This window comes from Meleagris gallopavo, chromosome 15 (genome assembly GCF_905368555.1).
Source record: "Meleagris gallopavo chromosome 15, MGAL_WU_HG_1.1, whole genome shotgun sequence".
In the NCBI taxonomy this organism is placed as follows: Eukaryota; Metazoa; Chordata; class Aves; order Galliformes; family Phasianidae; genus Meleagris; species Meleagris gallopavo.
Genome location: NC_139418.1, coordinates 13,144,070 through 13,161,025, shown reverse-complemented (window position 1 = coordinate 13,161,025; position 16,956 = coordinate 13,144,070). Strand labels below are relative to the sequence as shown.

Sequence of the window (16,956 nt, the reverse complement as noted above, 5' to 3'; positions counted from 1 at the left end):
ACTCCTCCGGCCAGTCACAGTAGCTCACGGCAGACACAGAGTAGCACGATTATTGACTACAAAGAAGCATTGTCACATCTCAACTTCTGTGGTACAGAGAGAGGCAGAAGTTCAAGAAGAAATGAGTTCCAGTTTTTAAAAGGAAGATTTATTTAACAAGTTTCACTTAGCGCAATACACCTAAAAAGGAAATCACAATACAATGAAAGATTAAATCAAGGCCTCAGAATTGTATACGAACACCAAGACCGAAATCCTAAAGTAGCCGTATTGCGTCTCAACACGTTTCCCCCATTAACTTAAAAAAAAAAAAAAAAGCTTTAACGTGCCTTACAGGGTATTAAAAGAAATAAACTAGAACTAACATGCCAAATGTTCACTTGGAATTTCAGACACAGCTCCTATATTGTTTCTTTACAAAAAAGCATGTTTTTTTCAACATGTATTCAAAACAGTGTCAGATGTAATATGGTATAAGAGCAACATTTAACATAATTCAAACAGCTTTAACCTAAATACGCTTACTGCTTAAATACACTCCTACAACAAAACTAACTTGAGAAACGCTCTGAGTTGTTTAACAGTTATCATCTCTGCTCAGCTGGGTTATTACATCCTAGATGAAAGTTCATTCTGTATGTTCAAAAATACCGAACCTGAAAGGTTTAAAATAACAATCCTGATTTCACTTACAGTAAAGCATAAATCACAAGCTCGTATTGCAAAACTGTTAAACTTAGTTTTTTGTTTTTTTGTTTTTTAAAAAAAGATTTGACCAAAAGTCAGCCATTGGTTACATTCCCCAGCCACCACTCATGTTGGACATGTTGGACATCCCGCCCATGCCGTTCACTCCCATGGACGCGCGGTTCCCGCTGCTGTAGTAGCTGCTGTTCATGGCGCCCTGACTGCTCGGGTCTAGGGTGGAAATCAAGCAGCACATTACCAACACATCCATGTCAGCTGCAGCCATCAGCTCTCAAGCATCTCACTGTACACACCACGCTGAGAACTGCAGGTTAAAGCTCCATATCCAAAACTGAATCAGTTTGCCCTGAAAGCCAACACTCGCCCACCCCTCCTTCCAAGAGCCTCAGCATTTTCTATTCTTCTGTGGGGAGTAGCCAATTCCCTCCCCACCAATCCATTCTGGTGCATTTACACCAGGGAGTCTCCAGTACCCACAGTGGCAATTAAGAAGTGATCAAGAGAACTCTGGAAACTGGCATTCCATATCCACTTCAGAATAATGATTTAGCAAGCTTCTAGATTCCTGCTTTATCTCCCACTTGCTCTCATTCACTCGAGATCGCAGCCCACACCATACAGTTGCCCTTCAACACCAACAAGCAGGACCTCCTGCTGGAGCTGGCTGCAGTCCCACAAAGGCAGCAAACAGACAGCCTTACCGTATCCACTCATGCTGCTCTGGCCGCCATATCCGCCTCCGTAACCCCCGCTCAGCTGCTGGTTAGCTGGGCCACCATAACTGGATTGGCTTCCTTTCAAGAAAAGGATACAAACATTACAAACCAGCCTGTCACCAACAGTCCCACATGCTCTGGAAATAGCTCACTCTTTAGCCTAGGTAACCCTCCTCCTAAATAGATAACATAACAAGCTTCAAACAAATAACTGAGTTTGAAAAAATATTCCTATAATCAAGCAGCAACAGAAGCTTCTAAGAAGTATGGCAAGCACTCATTTTCAAGCACAAGAGGGTTTACTCTTGCAGCTTCTGTTGTCTAACTTGCATAATCCCACTCCACACCGTGGATAGATCTGTTATCTGGTGCACATCACAGGAATAGAGGTGTGAGTGACTTCACAGCCTGCTGTCAGTAACACCTGCCCTTTGGGGGACACTAACTCAGCACCTGGAGCTACTTTTGTCTACAGTCCTGACAGGAGACCTCACCTTAAGCTTACTAACCACTGTTCTTCACCTACTTCTTGTCTACATGTACTCTTACAGAACCTTCCCATAGCTAAAATATCAGCATTACTTTTTAAACATTTTGTGATTAAAATACTACTATATCCATACAGATATTCAGCTCCTCCCCTCCAAGAAATCCCAAAACACCACCCACCATTTTAAGGTGCTCCACTTTAAGGTTTCTAAGAAACCCGAAAAGCAGGGTATAAAGAAGTGTGTATGTGCTTTAGAGCAACAAAGTATCGTCTAAGACTTAACTTACAAATGCACATTTTAGTTTTTTGAAACAATGCTGGAGTTCAGCAGAGCCACTCATCCCACCACACACATCTACACCTAGCACCAGTTCATTCAATCTATTAATTGCTAAATGGAAATACCCTGAAGGGTTACGTACCTGCCAATGTGCTTGTGTTCCAATCCTGAACCACCCCTTCAGACTCCTTGACTGTGTGATTAAGATAAAATGCTGTATTTCAGAATAAGCAGAAGCTGAGCAAGATTAGCCAGCTTTATTAGTATCATTAAACATTAAATTCTTATTTAACAAGGACAGTCAGATTGTTTACACATACCCATAGCTCCCATCATCTGACTGCCATAGGCACCACCAGTTCCTCCTGCTGTTGAGTTCAAGAAGAGCTCTACATATCTGTGTTCTGAAAGAAAAGTGAGATTGCTTCGCACCAAAATCACAGACCCACTGCAAGAAAGGCTGCACCAGAATGCTTGGCATCCCACTTCCAGTAGACATATAGCACAGAACTTTTCCTAAAGCTGTGCATTCACAACAGTCACACTTACGCATGTTTGCTTTGTCTTTGGACATAGCAGCCACCGCATCCTCGTGAGTAGCAAATTCAACATCTGCCTCTCCAGTCACTCTGCCATCTGGTCCGATTTCAATGTGTACTCTTACAGGGTTCAGAGGTGAGAAGAACTATATACAAAACACACAGAGATCAAAATGCACCGATATAGCAGTTTGGTTTTACAGCAAGTCGCTTTCTGTGCAGGAACACTTGCTGAGCAGCAGCACGGTTACCACTTGCACCAACAACTGCAGCACCCTCGGGATTTAAGAGAGCAGCAGGTCTGAACTCACGTTATAGATGTCGTTCTCCGTCGCTCTGTAGGGCAGACCTCTCATGTGGACACAGTGGCCAGTCGTGCTCTGGAAGGTGGACGTCCCGTCGCCGTATCTGTGGTCCGACATTCCTGCAGAGAAGAGAGTCCATTCTAGGTCTTTCAGATGTATTTAAGTTTCTGTTCTATATGTATTGAAGGTTAGTTACAATTCCTATTAGAGATAGCTTACCTCTCCCAAATCTATCAGAACCAAAACCATAGCCATCGTTATACCCATTGTAGTCATCATAACCTCCATAACCTGTAAGTAGATAGGACAACATGATCATTTCAACTGCAGGAATGTCCAACGCACACAAGCACGCCGCACACAACGGTACTAGGAAGATCTATTTCTTCTAGAAGAAACAAAGCCAGACCCATATACAAACCAGACCGCCAGCTCCAGGCGTTGCTGCCTCCCGGACGAGCAGCTCGCTCTGGGCTTCACATACTCACCTCCTCCGTAAGCACCGCGCCTCATCCTCTCCAAGCCACTTCCTCTACCAAGACTGTTATATCCGCGGGTAAGACCAGGCCTGTCGTAGGGACCTGGCCTCTGCATCGCCATCAGCTTGCGTGGAGGGTCGTAGTGAGTGCGCACCTCTGCTCGGCTGCTCTTGAAGATCTCAATGTACCTAAAAATTGTTGCCACAGGAAGTAGTCAGTCTCTAATTCCTTCCACAGACGACCTTACAATTTCACAATAAAGCAAGACATTCAGTCAGAGCCTTGAAACTGGCAGCATATTTTAAGCCAGGTTTCTTTACATTATACAGGCAATGACATACTACTAAAAATAAAAAACCCTACGTTACTTTTAAGTCTGTATATTTTCAAGAAATTACAATTACTGAAGGGTTTATGTGCTCCTCATACCTCACAGTATCCCACCCTTAAGGGTGGGGGAGCGAGACTGAATCCCCACCCCCTCCCCCAAATTTAAAGTGTTAGTCAAGAAAATATAGGAGGGACTGACGTCCACTCAACTCAGCACTGTTTTGCTCATGTGGCAATACAAGTAGAGGGTTAAAAACCTGATCTCCACCACGATTTTAACCCATCAGGATGCTACAAAAAGCTCTGCATGTGCTAATGAACCCAGCCTATGCTTCAGTGATTCAGCGTAGGCAAGAAGTGCATGCTTCAATGAAAAATAGTCACAAGTAAAATAGAATAAAAACCCTTTGTGACAATTTCTTGAAAGCTATGCTTATCACATGGAAGATTAATACAGTAAGAAAATTTGTTACATTTCAATTTATAAAACAAGTGTAGAAATTATCACATTTTCTTATGGTAATAAGAGTACTGTGCATGACTTTAGAGCTAGAGGTATAATTGGTGCTATTTGAGAAGTTAAAGCCATAGTCTCTCAACTTTGCCACTTTCAAGCTATTGGTTTGGCACTCCTCCAGAATGACCACGTTTTCATCAAAGCAAGCTGAGCCCAATTTTTGTTTTCAGTCAATGCAGACAGCCTGTGCCATGCTGCACATAAGTTAGTACTTTTAACTGATGACCAAGTTAGAGACCAAAATACTGTATTTGTTTGGACATGAACATTTTCAGAAGAGAGAATATGGATTTAATTGGTTACCATAAGAAAAGCGACATATCCAACCAACCATCCATCCCCACCTGTGCCCTATTCTTTCCTTGTGTTTCTTTAGAGCCTTTTCAGCTATTTCCTGTGAAGCAAACTGCACGAAGGCCTCCCCCGTACTCCTCCCCTGGAAGTCCACCGGCAATGTTATCCCATTTGGCACGATTTCCAACCCTTCAACCCAAGGACAAATAACCCCAGTAGGGGGCAATATTAACATCACAAGCCCAGTCATGAGTTTTCTTATAGCTTTAAATACACCAGAAGTTCAGTATTTGTAAATGAATGGTATGTTGATTCTAGAACACTAGAGGAAAAAGCACGTAAACAGAAGAAATTTATCATCACATACCATTCTGTTTATGTTCTTAATCCACCCTGCAGAGCACAGACAAGTTCTGAGTGTCAAAAATAACTCCTCAGAAAAGGCATCTAAGGCAGGGTGCATTAAGAAGGTTACACTGTAAAAATCTTTTCAACTCTGTGAAAGTATTTGTTTTCAAGATGAACTTTTCAACGAAACAGATTCAAACACATCAAGATAAACAACAACTTCACAACTATTTTTACTAGAAGTCAGTCAAGTAAAATAATCACAAAAGTTAAGTTTCAGTGCTTAATTAAGAGAAATCATGAATGTCAGAAGTATTAGCTAATGAACACAAGAGGCACACTTCATATACTATGCACATTTAACAGTCTTTGAAGATTAAATATTTTAACCATAGCAAAGTCAAGTTAAAATGTACACACTCTGGAACTGCTTGTTTGCAAAATGCATTGCTAATTCAGAATACAATAAAGCCTTCTGAACTCATAAGAGTATTTTGAATACTTTAAAAGACAATAGGTTGAGTCATCTAAAGGCTGCTAATAACACAGTCTAGCCACGTGTAACATTTACAGTTAGATAGTAGATAGTTACTACTCCAAAGATTGACACATTTGATCATAAACAGGTGAACAGATTTCATTCTTAGCATTTACAACGGCATCCCATCGCTAAGAAAATAAGAATATGTACACAACAGCTGCAAGAAAGTGAAAATTAGAGTCAGCAAGACATTCTCTCTCCATCAGAAACAACTAAGCTATTCAACACCAAGGGGAAGTGGGATGGGCACGGGAAAACCTGTACTTTAGCACAGTTCAGCTGGATGGCTTTGCTGTTTGTCGTTGTTTGTTTTTACCTGGGCTATTTTTCAGCAGTAAATCCATATTATTATTATTTTTATTTATTTATTTATTTAAAGAAATCAGTGGCAAAATGCATTGCCCTCCTCTATCCTTCACAGAGGAAGCCAGAACTAGCCACACAAATAGCTAAGGCTGAGAGGAAATACCTTTCCACTTGAATTGTTCGTTTGTGCTTCAGAAAGCAAAACATTTCCTACTATCCTTCCTTGGAACAGTCTGCACCACACCTATGAATCAGGACAGCTTTTACAAGATTCCTGAGTTATTTAGCAAATAAATACTTATGAAATTATCTCATGAGTCCAGATAACTAATTGACAACTGCTTATTCGTTCTTAATGCAGATCAGCATGCTGCTGGAGGTATTACTGGGCAGCCAGGAGTGCATTTTTGTTTTGGGAGTTGTTTCTTTTTTGGTTGCTGGCTTTGTTAGTTGTTTGTTGTTGTTGCTGTTTTTTTTCCTTTTAGCATTAACCATTACTGCTACAGCTAGTACTTTTACCCCACATACCTGAAAAAAACTGTACAATTTCTTCTTTACTACAGCCAAATGGGAGTCCTCTAAGACGTACAAAACCATCATTAGCCGTATCAGGGCTGTTGGGACCAGTATGCTTCAGAACCCAATCCATTTCAACGTTGTTTGACTTGAAAACTGTAAAAGGCACTTAGAATTAATGCATTGAGGAACGCTCAGCTCTTTTCAAAGCCATTTGCCTTGAAACTAGTCAACTTATGATACAACAGAAGTCCACTTGTCCTTCCACATGCACTTTAGAGACAGAACAGATTACCAAAACCCACCAAATACAAATACATCTAGTCAGTTACTAGACCAAATCAAACCTTCAACATATCTGTGTCCCATTGTTTCTCGGTCTTTTTTCAGTGCCAATTTCACATCCTCTTCTGATTCAAGTTCAGCAAATGCTTCTCCACTTGGTCTGCCCTCCCTTGTGTAGATGAAACGAATACCCAAAGCTCCATTCAGAATTTTGCAGTCTGAAAAACAGAAACAAGAAGCTCCATTAATTTAGTTGTTAGAGGAACGTGGTAGCTTTAAAAGCTTCAGATATTCTAAGAGGAAACAACTGAAATTGTAAAAGACAAAGATGGCCTATTTCAACAAGAATACTGATATTTTTTATTTTATTTTTTTTTTATTGAGGGACTAGCTAAAATCAACTTGTTCTTCTGCTCAAGACTAAAGATTAACATTATGGATCAATGCAAGCTAGCTTTATTTTTTTATTTTTTATTTTTTGTAGAAAAATGTTTTGCTGCCTCAAGTCAAGTTAAATATTTAACTTTGATCACAGCTGATAGACATTCTAGTCAGCACAGATTGAGATAAGTACTAACAATCAAGTGAAGCATAATGAACAAAGTCAGGACCAGATCTAATGCATCAAATTCCTGAAATAGTTAGCCAACTACAACAATATCAAAAACTACTTTAACTAAGCTTGCAATAAGGAATTTTCATTCAAATAGAAGATTCTCTGCCCTGGCAGCTCAAAAAGAGCTGTAGATGTTCCAGCAGCTCCCTTAGCTACTTTTGTTCAGTTCCTGCTTGAGAAGCATGGCTTTCTACACTGCATCTTAGCTGGGGCTCTTGCTTCACAAGTTTTGCTGGCTACTGAAGTATCCTGAACTTCCTTCACCCATCAGCTGCAGTGTGCCTGGAGAAATCCCAAAGAATGCCAGCCCCCTAAAGCCTGATTCCCTCAGTTCTGCTTACCGGAGAAAAACCTCTGCACCTCCTCGGTGGAGCAGGACCACGGCAGCCCCCTCACTTTTACCACGTATCCCTCGCTGCTCTCCGTGTTCAGCATCACATTGGAGGTCAGGTTTGGCTCCGCCTCAGTCTCGGTGGTGGCTGCACAAGACCAAAACGGTCCTTTTGAGCCGCCGCAAAGCGTGGTCACCACCCGCACCCCTCAGAGCGCCCGGCGGACCCCCAGCCCGGCCCTCCTCCCCGAGCCTCCTCTACCTCGGACCACTGCCCGCCTCACACACACAGAGCCGCTCCCGCCCCCCTGCCCGCGCCCAGCCCCCATCCCCGCACGCACACATGGTGGGGCTCCGCGGTGGTTCTAGGGCTCCGAGCCTGATCCGCTGTCCGGAGAGCGCCTAGTCCCAGTCAGGCGGCAGCAAGCGGGCGAGCCTGTGGCGAGAGCGCGCTAGGAAATGGCGGCGGGTACTCCCGCTTCCGCTGGGCCGGGCCTTCCGCCGCACAAAGAATCCCGACCCCACGCACCGGCCAGGCGGGCCCCACGTCCGGCAGCCCTCGCCGACGCTCGCCGCACTCTTTCCCGGCTCGGGGCCCGGAGCTCGGCGGGAGCGCGACGTGCGGCCACCGGAGCGGGCCGCGCCGCTCGCCGCAACCTCGGCGTGGCCGGGACGGCGCGCATGCGCCCCGCGCCGTCAATAGGGGAGCCTCTCGGCCCCCCACCGCCTGCGCATGCTCTGTAGCGCCGCCACGCTCGGCCGCCCCGGGACACAAACCCCCTACGCAGACGTTCCCCGCGCCGCTCCCGCCAAGTTGCGCATGCGTCCTCGCTAATCTACGCTCCCCCTCCCGTCTCCCTTCTCCCCTTCCCCCACGGTTTGTGCGCATGCGTCGCCTGCCTGCTGCGCTGAACAAAGCCGAGGCGCTCGCTCCCGCGCAGAGCGCGGGCCGGGCCTGCGCGCACGCGCCTCTGAGCGCCGCTCTCCACATTGCGCATGCCCCGCGGGCCACTCCCCCCTCGGCCGCCCGCCGGGCCGCACCGCCGCCACCCGACCCGCTCCGACACGGCGTGTGGAGAGCTCTGACTGAGCGGAGGTGTGCGGGAACCGGCACTTACCAGCTTCAAATGCTGATGCTACACCACGTGAAACAATCTGCTCGCTTCGGTCACTGAAGCCTGGTGTGTTTGTAGGAGATGGGGAAAGAAGAGACATGGGTCACAATTATCATAACGTAAAGGAAAATATCCATCCCTCCCATCTCCTCCAAACACACTGGCCCTAGCTAGTTCCACCCTGCACCTCGGTGTCCGAGACAAAAAAGTTACCGGCGCCAACTGCGGCACCCGCAGCCCCTCACGGCACGTGCCGCGTCCGCATCCAACCACGCGCCCACAGAACCCAACCCGGTAACCGCGCGGGGAGGAGGACACGAACACCCGATACGGAGCCGCCAGCACGGGGAACTCGCTAAGGGTGATGCAAATCAGAGCGGGAAATAAAGGGGAGGGGCGGGCAGCGCAGAGCCCGCCCAGCGCTCGGCGGGAGCCTTAAAGCGGGCCGCAGCCGCAGCGCCGCTCCCGCCATGTCCGCTCCCGCCAAAAGGCGCCGCCGCGGCCCCGCCGCCGAGCTGGACTCCAGCTTCCAGAAGCGCCTCAGGAAGATCTCCATCGAGGGCAATATCGGTGAGAGGGGCGGGCGGGGGGTGTTTGTGTGGGAGCGCCTTTTCCCCATCCCTGGGGGGAGGAACGGCGGCGAGGAGGAAGGGGTGATGGTAAAGAGCCGGACGGCGCTGGAGGAGCTGTGCTGTGAAGCACCCGGCGGGTGAGCCCCGCTCCCTCCCTGCGCCGCTCGGAAGCGGCGGCACCACCGGAGGCGGAGGCACGGTATTCCACCATCCGCAGCCGCCGACCGTCTGGGACGGACACATCCCGTCCCTGTTATGTACCTCAGCGGTGCTGCCGGGCGCTACAACAACACGACTCCTCCTGGTGCGGCCGCATCCACCTGGAAGCAGCCGCGAGCATCCGCTCGTTACCGCGCTCGGGAGTTCCCGCCCGCAAGCGGCGTTGCAGGTCGGCGCTCGGCCGCCGCCAGGTGGCCGTTCAATCGCGCACGCGCGCGGCTCTCTCTCACCCTCCTCTCCGGCCCAGCGCCGCGCAGGCGCAGCAGCCCCGCTCTGCCCCGCCAGCCCGCCAACAATGCGGCACTGCCTGCTCCTAAAATGGCGGCGCGGGCGGCCCCGCGAGGGCCCCGCTACCTCTTTATCGCCCGGACCCAGCCCCGGTGTTTAGCGCCGTTTTCTCAGAACGTACCCGTACGCCTGGCCCTGCTCCGAGCCGCTCCCAAGATGCGATAGCAGGGCTGCGCACACGCAGCTCCGCGTGCCCAGCACCGCACAAATGCGGCCCGCGGTCTCTTAAGAAACCTCACAGCTGCCATTATCCTATCCACTACAATAGCCTAGTTCACACTCTGAATTTTACGAATCTTTTGCAGCAGCCGGAAAGTCTACACTTGTCAGGCTGCTGGAGAAGCACAGCGATGAGTGGGAGGTGATCCCCGAGCCCATCGCCAAGTGGTGCAACATCCAGACCAGTGAGGATGAGTGCGAGGTGGGTGTGCTGCACCAGGGGGCCTGAGGAAATGTGGGCATGGGTGGAAAACTGAAGTCATTGGCCAAGAAAATCGTGCCAATATTCACCTATACTTTATAGAGATGTTGTTTACTCCCAAGACCATTCAGTTATTCCCACCATGCTTTTCTTAAGAGACAACAAGGAAAGAATAAAACCCTACAAAACCCTATGAAACAGGTCTTCTCTCTTCTCCCCTAGGAACTTTCGACTTCTCAGAAGAGTGGAGGAAACATACTTCAAATGCTGTATGATAAACCTACAAGATGGGCTTATACTTTTCAGACTTATGCCTGCTTGAGCCGAGTAAGGGCACAACTGAAACCCATCTCAGCCAAGCTGCATGAAGCAGAACATCCAGTGCAATTTTTTGAGAGATCTGTGTACAGTGACAGGTAATGATCCAATGCAACAAGAGCTCAGAATAACAGCTCCAACACTTTAATATCTGTAAGAAGCAGTTTTAACCAACAGGCACGAGTTCAATGATGTAGGGAGCATTGCAGATGTAGGTCTATGTCACTGATGCTCTCAGTACTGGTTCTGATGGAAAGTACTTACGAAGTTCACTTACATTATTCCTACCCTGACACTAGTGTCTTTCATTGCAGGTATGTGTTTGCTTCTAACTTGTTTGAATCCGGAAACATCAATGAAACAGAGTGGGCTATCTATCAGGACTGGCACACATGGCTTTTAAATCAGTTTCAATCTGAAGTAGAACTGGATGGCATGATCTACCTAAGGACCACACCTCAGGTATACTGAAGTATTCATGACATACTGCAGTGACTTCACACACTAACACACTGAACCACCATTTCTCCAAAAGTAAGAAGCCTGCAGTAAACTCAGATTTTCTTTAGAGAGCAAATTAAACATATCATCCTTTCTGAGCTGCTATTCTGATGCCTACAAATGCTGTTTTTGCTATTATATCCTAGTCACTAAGCAGCCAAAGCTCATTTCAAAAGCTGTACTTCAACAGCAGTGTATGGGAAGGAAAGAATCTTTCATAAGAACTGTTGACTTTTGACTCATCCAAGCATTCAAATTAATGCTCACTGATGTCTAATGCTTTTGAAACGTTTATAATTTTCCATGTTACACATTAATGGTTCTGATTTAATGACTACTTTAATACATTGTTAACATCCAGGCTTGCAATTTTTCAGAAATGCATGGAAAGACTACAGAAGAGGGGAAGAAAAGAGGAGGAAGGAATTGATCTTGAGTATTTGGAAAACCTCCACTATAAACATGAGACGTGGCTTTATGAAAGAAGTATGAGGTATGAACCTGCATCCCCTGGACCACTATTGTGGGCAAAATTGCTTAAATAACCTGTTGCCATGAGGAACCAGCTAATTCTCATTTCAACTTAAAAGCAAGGCTTTCTTCTACCTTCTGATAAAGTTGGTTAGAGGTAAAAACTAAGATCTAACTGAGTTTCACTCAGGCACAGTTGGAATGACTTAAGCATTAGCTTCAAGTGAAAAGCTATGCAGTTGTGATTTGTCTCCTGCAATTCCTTAAGTTTAGAACTGGAAGTACATAGAAATATGGCAGTTGAAATTGGATTCAGTGGCTAATTCCTTACTAAGCAACTTCCAATGTAAGGGAAGGTAAAGTCCTGATTACCTTTAAACTAGGGTGACTGCGTCTCAGCAAGGTTTAAATATTAATCCTAGCTTCAAAATAAGCAATTATCAGAAAGGCTTGTGGCAGTCCCTTGTATGAAGGAAACATGCCAGTGACTAAGCTATCTCTGCATGTCTTTTTCTCCCTAGACTCTTACTGAGTCATACTTATTAGCTTTCCCCACAGAGGAATTAGCTGGACATGAATGCTAACTTCAGGTTTTCCCTATAAGAACCTGAAATACTCTACTGAATGCAAAGCAAGAGGTTAAACATTTATTACTGACTGCAGCATATTAAGTCCATTGCAACAACAAAAAAAGATCATAGAGTTCAGGATATTCCTGGTAGGCAAGCATGACTTTCAGCTGAAATAAACAAAACTACTTCCAGATGGTGTACTAACAGATTCAAAACAATTCCAAGAAAAGTACGTTAAGCTGAACAGGCACATCTGCTTTTACTAAGTCTAGAATTCATACAGGATGACCCAAGAGTTCAGGACACAAGAATGTATTGCAGTGTTGTGGAATTATAACATTTACATTGTGTACTCATTCCAAACTCATGAGCAAACATTTCCTGTATTTTTAATACAAGTTAGAATGCTGTTCAGCACGCTTTGGAAATTGTTTTCAAGCATGGACAGTTCTCTTAAATCACTATTTTTCTATGTGACATCTAGTAGCACAGCCACTGCTCTCAGGCTGCAGCTGAAACTGTCTTGCTCATCTCCTAGCAGTTTTAAACACCAGCCTTAGAACCTGTTAGAGGTCATTCCCACCAAAGGAAGCTTTAAAACTTCATCTTGGTAAATGGATTAGCAGCTAACTACAAAGGTGGTGGGGGACACACAGGGAAAGAAGTACTTCAGAGGAAAATATGCATTCCCTCTTATAAAAATTGGATTCCCAATAGTTGGCTGCACAGCACAAAGAATGAGGTAGAGAAACATAAAGAACGTTTCTCTTCTTCCTACCAAGAGACACTGAAGGGCCAGACCTGTGAAATGTACATTACAGTGATGCAGTGCAGATGAGTGATTAAGGACAGACTTGAACTAGGGCTTTATACCAAAGTCATCAGCATCAACATCCCAAGAGTACGTGGTAATCTGAGATGTCTTGGAAAGCAATTAGAACATTATGTGAGTAAAACTTTATATAAAGTAATTTGTAAAACAATGTTCATCTTTTAACAGAGTTGATTTTGAGAACCTTAAAGAGATGCCCATTCTAGTTTTGGATGTCAATGAAGATTTTAAAAATGATAAAATTAAACAGGAGTACCTGATTGATGAGGTAAGTATTACATGTTTTCTCCTGCAGTAATAATTGTAAGTTATTAAATTTTATGATTTTAATGTATTACCTTACAAATTCAAAGTACAGGAATTATGCAGTAGTAATCTGGGGCTTCTACAATTGGCCCTCTTCATCACGGATAGGAAAATGCATTTATTTTCCTCCACAAAACGATTTAATCCCTTACTTGAAGGGGTTCAAGGGAAAAACGACTATTTTTTAAAGAGGGGCAGTTGTGGAGGCCAGTCAGACTGACTGCTCCCTGCCAAGTCTGCACTGCCACACCATTCATTAAATAGTTTACACAATGGTACCTTGCAATTCATGCCATCCATGATGCCTTTAGAAAACTAGTCAGATTAGAGCTATTTGTGCTCCTTCAAATATCAAGGCTGGCCATGGACAGCACATCACATCTGACAAACATAAAGAAAGATGTATGCAGCTCTGAGTGCGTGATGTGACACTTTAAGTAGGAAAAGAGAAATCCAACAGCCATCAGAAGAAACACCGAGTTAACAAGACAAAATGGTGTTTGCTAGTTCTGTGGAAAGACAAGATCAGGGAATAAATGCCCCAAAGCAGTCTGCTGTAGCTAACTACTCTGTACCCAGTCCAGAGCAAAAGAAATCCTAGCAACTATTTTTCTTTCTTGCTCTGGTCGTCACCAATGCTAAAGAATAATGTTTAAATCTAAAATCTAAATCTATGCTTGGATGCATGTTCAATCAACACAACATGGTGGTGTTTGCTATGAATCTGCATCTTCCACTATGGAAAAAACAGCAGAGCTTTGGCTCAATTTTCAGACAATCCCCTTTTTCCTAAGGAACAGCTACTTAGTGAAGCCATATCCATTTTTCTTTAATGAAACAGTATACTGTAAAGCTACCTTCCCTATCTTTCTAATGAATTATTTAAGTTACTCAAATCTTCCTAGTACTAATTATAGTAAAAGACATTACAGATCATGCATTATATGTAGATGAATTATATGTAGAGGCAAAACAGCACTGGAGACCAGTGTACAGAAGGAGTACAGTAACAACTCCTTTGTACCTTTAGAAAAGGGGAAACTTCTGGTGTTCAGTCATTTCTTTTAAAAATATGTTAAACATACGCTCTTGTTTCCACAGATCAAATCTTTCCTGACCTCTTAAGAAGAATTGAGATGTACATGAAATGCTTGGAACTCAAGAGTTCAATCACGTGGTCTTCGACATTCTAGCTAAACTAGATGTATTGTCAGTATAACTTATAAGCCTCAGAAAAGCAGTTTTGTTTGTTTGAACTTTGCTGTGTATTTTAAAGAAAAATAAAGAGTGCCTTGATAATGTATTTCATTTTATGTATATTCTCTACTCTTTAATAAAGATTTTTAAAATAACACGGGCTGGCAGCTGGCTCCAAGCACAGAGGAGTTAAGCGGTTATCAGCAACTGACAACCGGTAAATATAGATACCAGGCGCCAGGGCAGGGCTGTTTTGCAATAATTGGCATAGTTCACCATTTTAAGACAAGACTGTTATGGCGTCCAGAGCCTTTCCTTTCAACTTCTGCTTCATTAAATGGCTGTTTTCAAGGGATTTACACTACTTAAGGTCAGGTATTACTGCAGTCAGAAGGATTACACCTGGAACAAACTCTCATTTAAGGGTGCCTCGTTTACGATCTCCCCCATCACCGGAATTCCCCTTCCCCCACTCCTCCCCCCTTTCCCACAAGGCCGGCAGGGAGCAGGGGGAGCCGTCGGCAGGACAACAAACGGCAGCAGCCCGCCCGCGGCTTCGTTCCCTCCCCGCCCCCCCTAAACCTTTCTCCCCGTTCCAAAGCCGTCCAGCCGGGCGGCTCAACCCGTAACCCCCACCCAGAGCTCAACGACCGCCACGACGCACGCGGCGCGAAGGGGGGGGGGGGGGGGGGGAAGAGAAGGAAAAAGGAAGCGGGAAGGGGGGCAGCGACACACGCGGCCGTGCCGGGCCCTCAGCGCCGTACGCAGGCACCAACACGGGGGGGGGGGGGCCGCACGGCGCCGGGGCTGCGGATCGCCCCTCCCCCGCCCGCCGCCCCACCCCCCACCGGTTTCTTCTCACGCGACGCCGCTCCCGGCCGCGCCGCCACCCGCCACCGCGCGGCCTTACCCAAGCCGGGGATCTCGCCCTCGGTCTCCTCGGTGTGACAGGGGTCCATCTCGGCCGCGCCTTTCCGGACAGGGCCCGGGAGAAGACAAAAGATCGACGGGGCGCTCGAGCGCTGCGCAGACGGAGACAAAAGCTCAGCGAACGCCGAGAAGAGGCTTCGGCGAAGGCGGATCGCGACTTTCCGACCTCTTTTTCCCTATACCCGCGGGGATGAGGCGCGATGGAACCGCCGGCCTGCCGAGGCCCGACCCGCCTGCTCGCTCCTGCGCAGCGCCGCTCCGCTCCTATAAATAGCCGCCGGCCGCGCTGCGCTGCGCGCTGACGTCACGCGCCGCCCGCCCCCACCCCGTCGCCGGCCGCCGGCCAATGGCAGCGCGATAAATTAAAACCGACCAATCACGTCCCTCCGCTCGCCGCAGGGGGGAGAAGATGGAGTGGAGAGGGAGAGAGGTGCGGGGATGATCTCTTAATGGCCCCCCCGGCGGTTGGGGGCTGCGGCCGCTCGCGCGCCCCGGTCCCACGTTTCCCCTTACGGATCTGGGCAGTCGGGAGACGACCGGCCTCGCGCACCCGTTCCGCCGCCGCCGTCCGCCCTCAGACCTAAGATGGCGGCCGCTTTGTCCCCACCGCCTGCCTCACACCAACAAACCCCGCCCCGCGCCCTCACTCACGGCACTGGGCGATCGCGCAGCTCCGGGTGCTGAGCGGGGAGCGGCGGCTCGGCGCACTGCGGCCGTCAGCGGGCCCGGCCCCGCCTCCTGGGCGACGGAGCCGGACGGGCGGAGCCGCCGCTCTCCTCCTCAGCGCTGCCCCGGGCCGCAGCGGGGCGGCGCTCGGGGGCCTGCGGGCGTTGTGAGGCGGGGGCAGCCCTGAGAGGAAAGCAGGGCGAGGCGGGAAGGGCTGTGAGGAGCCCTCGTCAGGCCGGCCCTGCGCTGTCACGAACCGTTTTCTCCGCGGCCCCTCGGCGGCACGCCTAGCCCGACCCGCTCCTTCTGTAAAGCGTTGTTGCAAAGAGCTCTTAGCGAAAGTACTGTTAGAAAGAATGCGTCGCTAGGACTGCTTAGAATAGCTGCGAAGGAGCCAGAGGGATGGGACCGATAAGGCTGACCTTAGGACTGCGCAGGTGTGGCATCTCCTCACAGCTTTCCTGACTGAGCAGCCAACGTCAGTGAGCCCCTGTGCTAATCCCTACTGAAACGTTTTCATTTCTGACAGCCATTTTTGTCCTCCTTTAATTAATATTAATAAACTTAGACTGAGGCTCATTTACTAAGTGTCATTTTATTGTTCTGGCCTCTTTAGTCTCCATTACAGCATCTGATTAATGGGGCTGGCTCTCTGCTGTACACAGCGCGATCCACAGCTTTGCAATGGGCTGCACTGTCTGGTTTCTTGCACTCAGGTTTTCAGTGATAAATAAGGTCAGGTCTATCGAATGCTGTCTCGATCATATGCGTATTTGAAGTCTGCTTTCTGACTTTTTTCTTTAGAGGTCACTTAGGAAATGGAAATCTCCCTATGTTTATGCTCGGAAGCAGTTCTGCAACACGCATACTCTCCCAGTCTTACAATAAAGGTCATACGACTTCTTTGTAAATATGTAACTGCTATTAAGCGCAGGTAAAACGCCTGC

The 16,956-nt window shown here is 47.1% G+C and overlaps 2 protein-coding genes across 18 annotated transcripts; one reads left to right on the top strand and one right to left on the bottom strand.

Annotated features, from left to right (window-relative positions):
• Positions 1 to 126: 126 nt before the first annotated feature.
• HNRNPH1 (heterogeneous nuclear ribonucleoprotein H1) lies at positions 127 to 16,137 on the bottom strand. Of its 17 annotated transcripts, none has more exons than XM_085237034.1 (15): positions 15,995 to 16,137; positions 15,324 to 15,435; positions 8,720 to 8,779; positions 7,612 to 7,749; positions 6,717 to 6,872; positions 6,382 to 6,525; positions 4,709 to 4,847; positions 3,527 to 3,705; positions 3,258 to 3,329; positions 3,045 to 3,184; positions 2,744 to 2,879; positions 2,515 to 2,598; positions 2,337 to 2,408; positions 1,410 to 1,502; positions 127 to 918 (listed from the first exon to the last, which is right to left on the bottom strand). In XM_085237034.1, exons 2-15 carry the CDS (start codon positions 15,370 to 15,372, stop codon positions 794 to 796), a joined length of 1,587 nt encoding a protein of 528 aa, XP_085093160.1. In that variant the 5' UTR covers positions 15,373 to 15,435; positions 15,995 to 16,137; the 3' UTR covers positions 127 to 793. The 17 variants fall into 17 exon arrangements, 16 of the variants coding, with proteins under 16 accessions (XP_085093160.1, XP_085093159.1, XP_085093161.1 ...); XM_085237033.1 differs by having other exon boundaries at positions 15,857 to 15,997; XM_085237035.1 differs by lacking the exon at positions 15,995 to 16,137 and adding an exon at positions 15,526 to 15,662.
• LOC100551225 (deoxycytidine kinase 2) lies at positions 9,126 to 14,519 on the top strand. Its single transcript, XM_085237050.1, has 7 exons — positions 9,126 to 9,286; positions 10,101 to 10,216; positions 10,439 to 10,632; positions 10,849 to 10,996; positions 11,413 to 11,528; positions 13,079 to 13,178; positions 14,318 to 14,519. The coding sequence occupies exons 1-7, from the start codon at positions 9,187 to 9,189 to the stop codon at positions 14,339 to 14,341; spliced, it is 798 nt and encodes a 265-aa protein (XP_085093176.1). The 5' UTR covers positions 9,126 to 9,186; the 3' UTR covers positions 14,342 to 14,519.
• Positions 16,138 to 16,956: the final 819 nt, after the last annotated feature.

What these genes read in the sequence shown, in the direction of transcription:
- HNRNPH1 (XM_085237034.1), bottom strand. Translation starts at nt 15,372, where the DNA reads ATGGACCCCTGTCACACCGAGGAGACCGAGGGCGAGATCCCCGGCTTG. An exon ending in AATTGTACAGTTTTTTTCAG is followed by an intron (nt 4,848 to 6,381) that starts GTATGTGGGGTA and finishes CTTGGGTTGAAG; the next exon opens with GGTTGGAAATCGTGCCAAAT. An exon ending in AAGGAAAGAATAGGGCACAG is followed by an intron (nt 3,706 to 4,708) that starts GTGGGGATGGAT and finishes AACAATTTTTAG; the next exon opens with GTACATTGAGATCTTCAAGA.
- LOC100551225 (XM_085237050.1), top strand. Translation starts at nt 9,187, where the DNA reads ATGTCCGCTCCCGCCAAAAGGCGCCGCCGCGGCCCCGCCGCCGAGCTG. An exon ending in CTTTATGAAAGAAGTATGAG is followed by an intron (nt 11,529 to 13,078) that starts GTATGAACCTGC and finishes ATCTTTTAACAG; the next exon opens with AGTTGATTTTGAGAACCTTA. An exon ending in AGGAGTACCTGATTGATGAG is followed by an intron (nt 13,179 to 14,317) that starts GTAAGTATTACA and finishes TTGTTTCCACAG; the next exon opens with ATCAAATCTTTCCTGACCTC.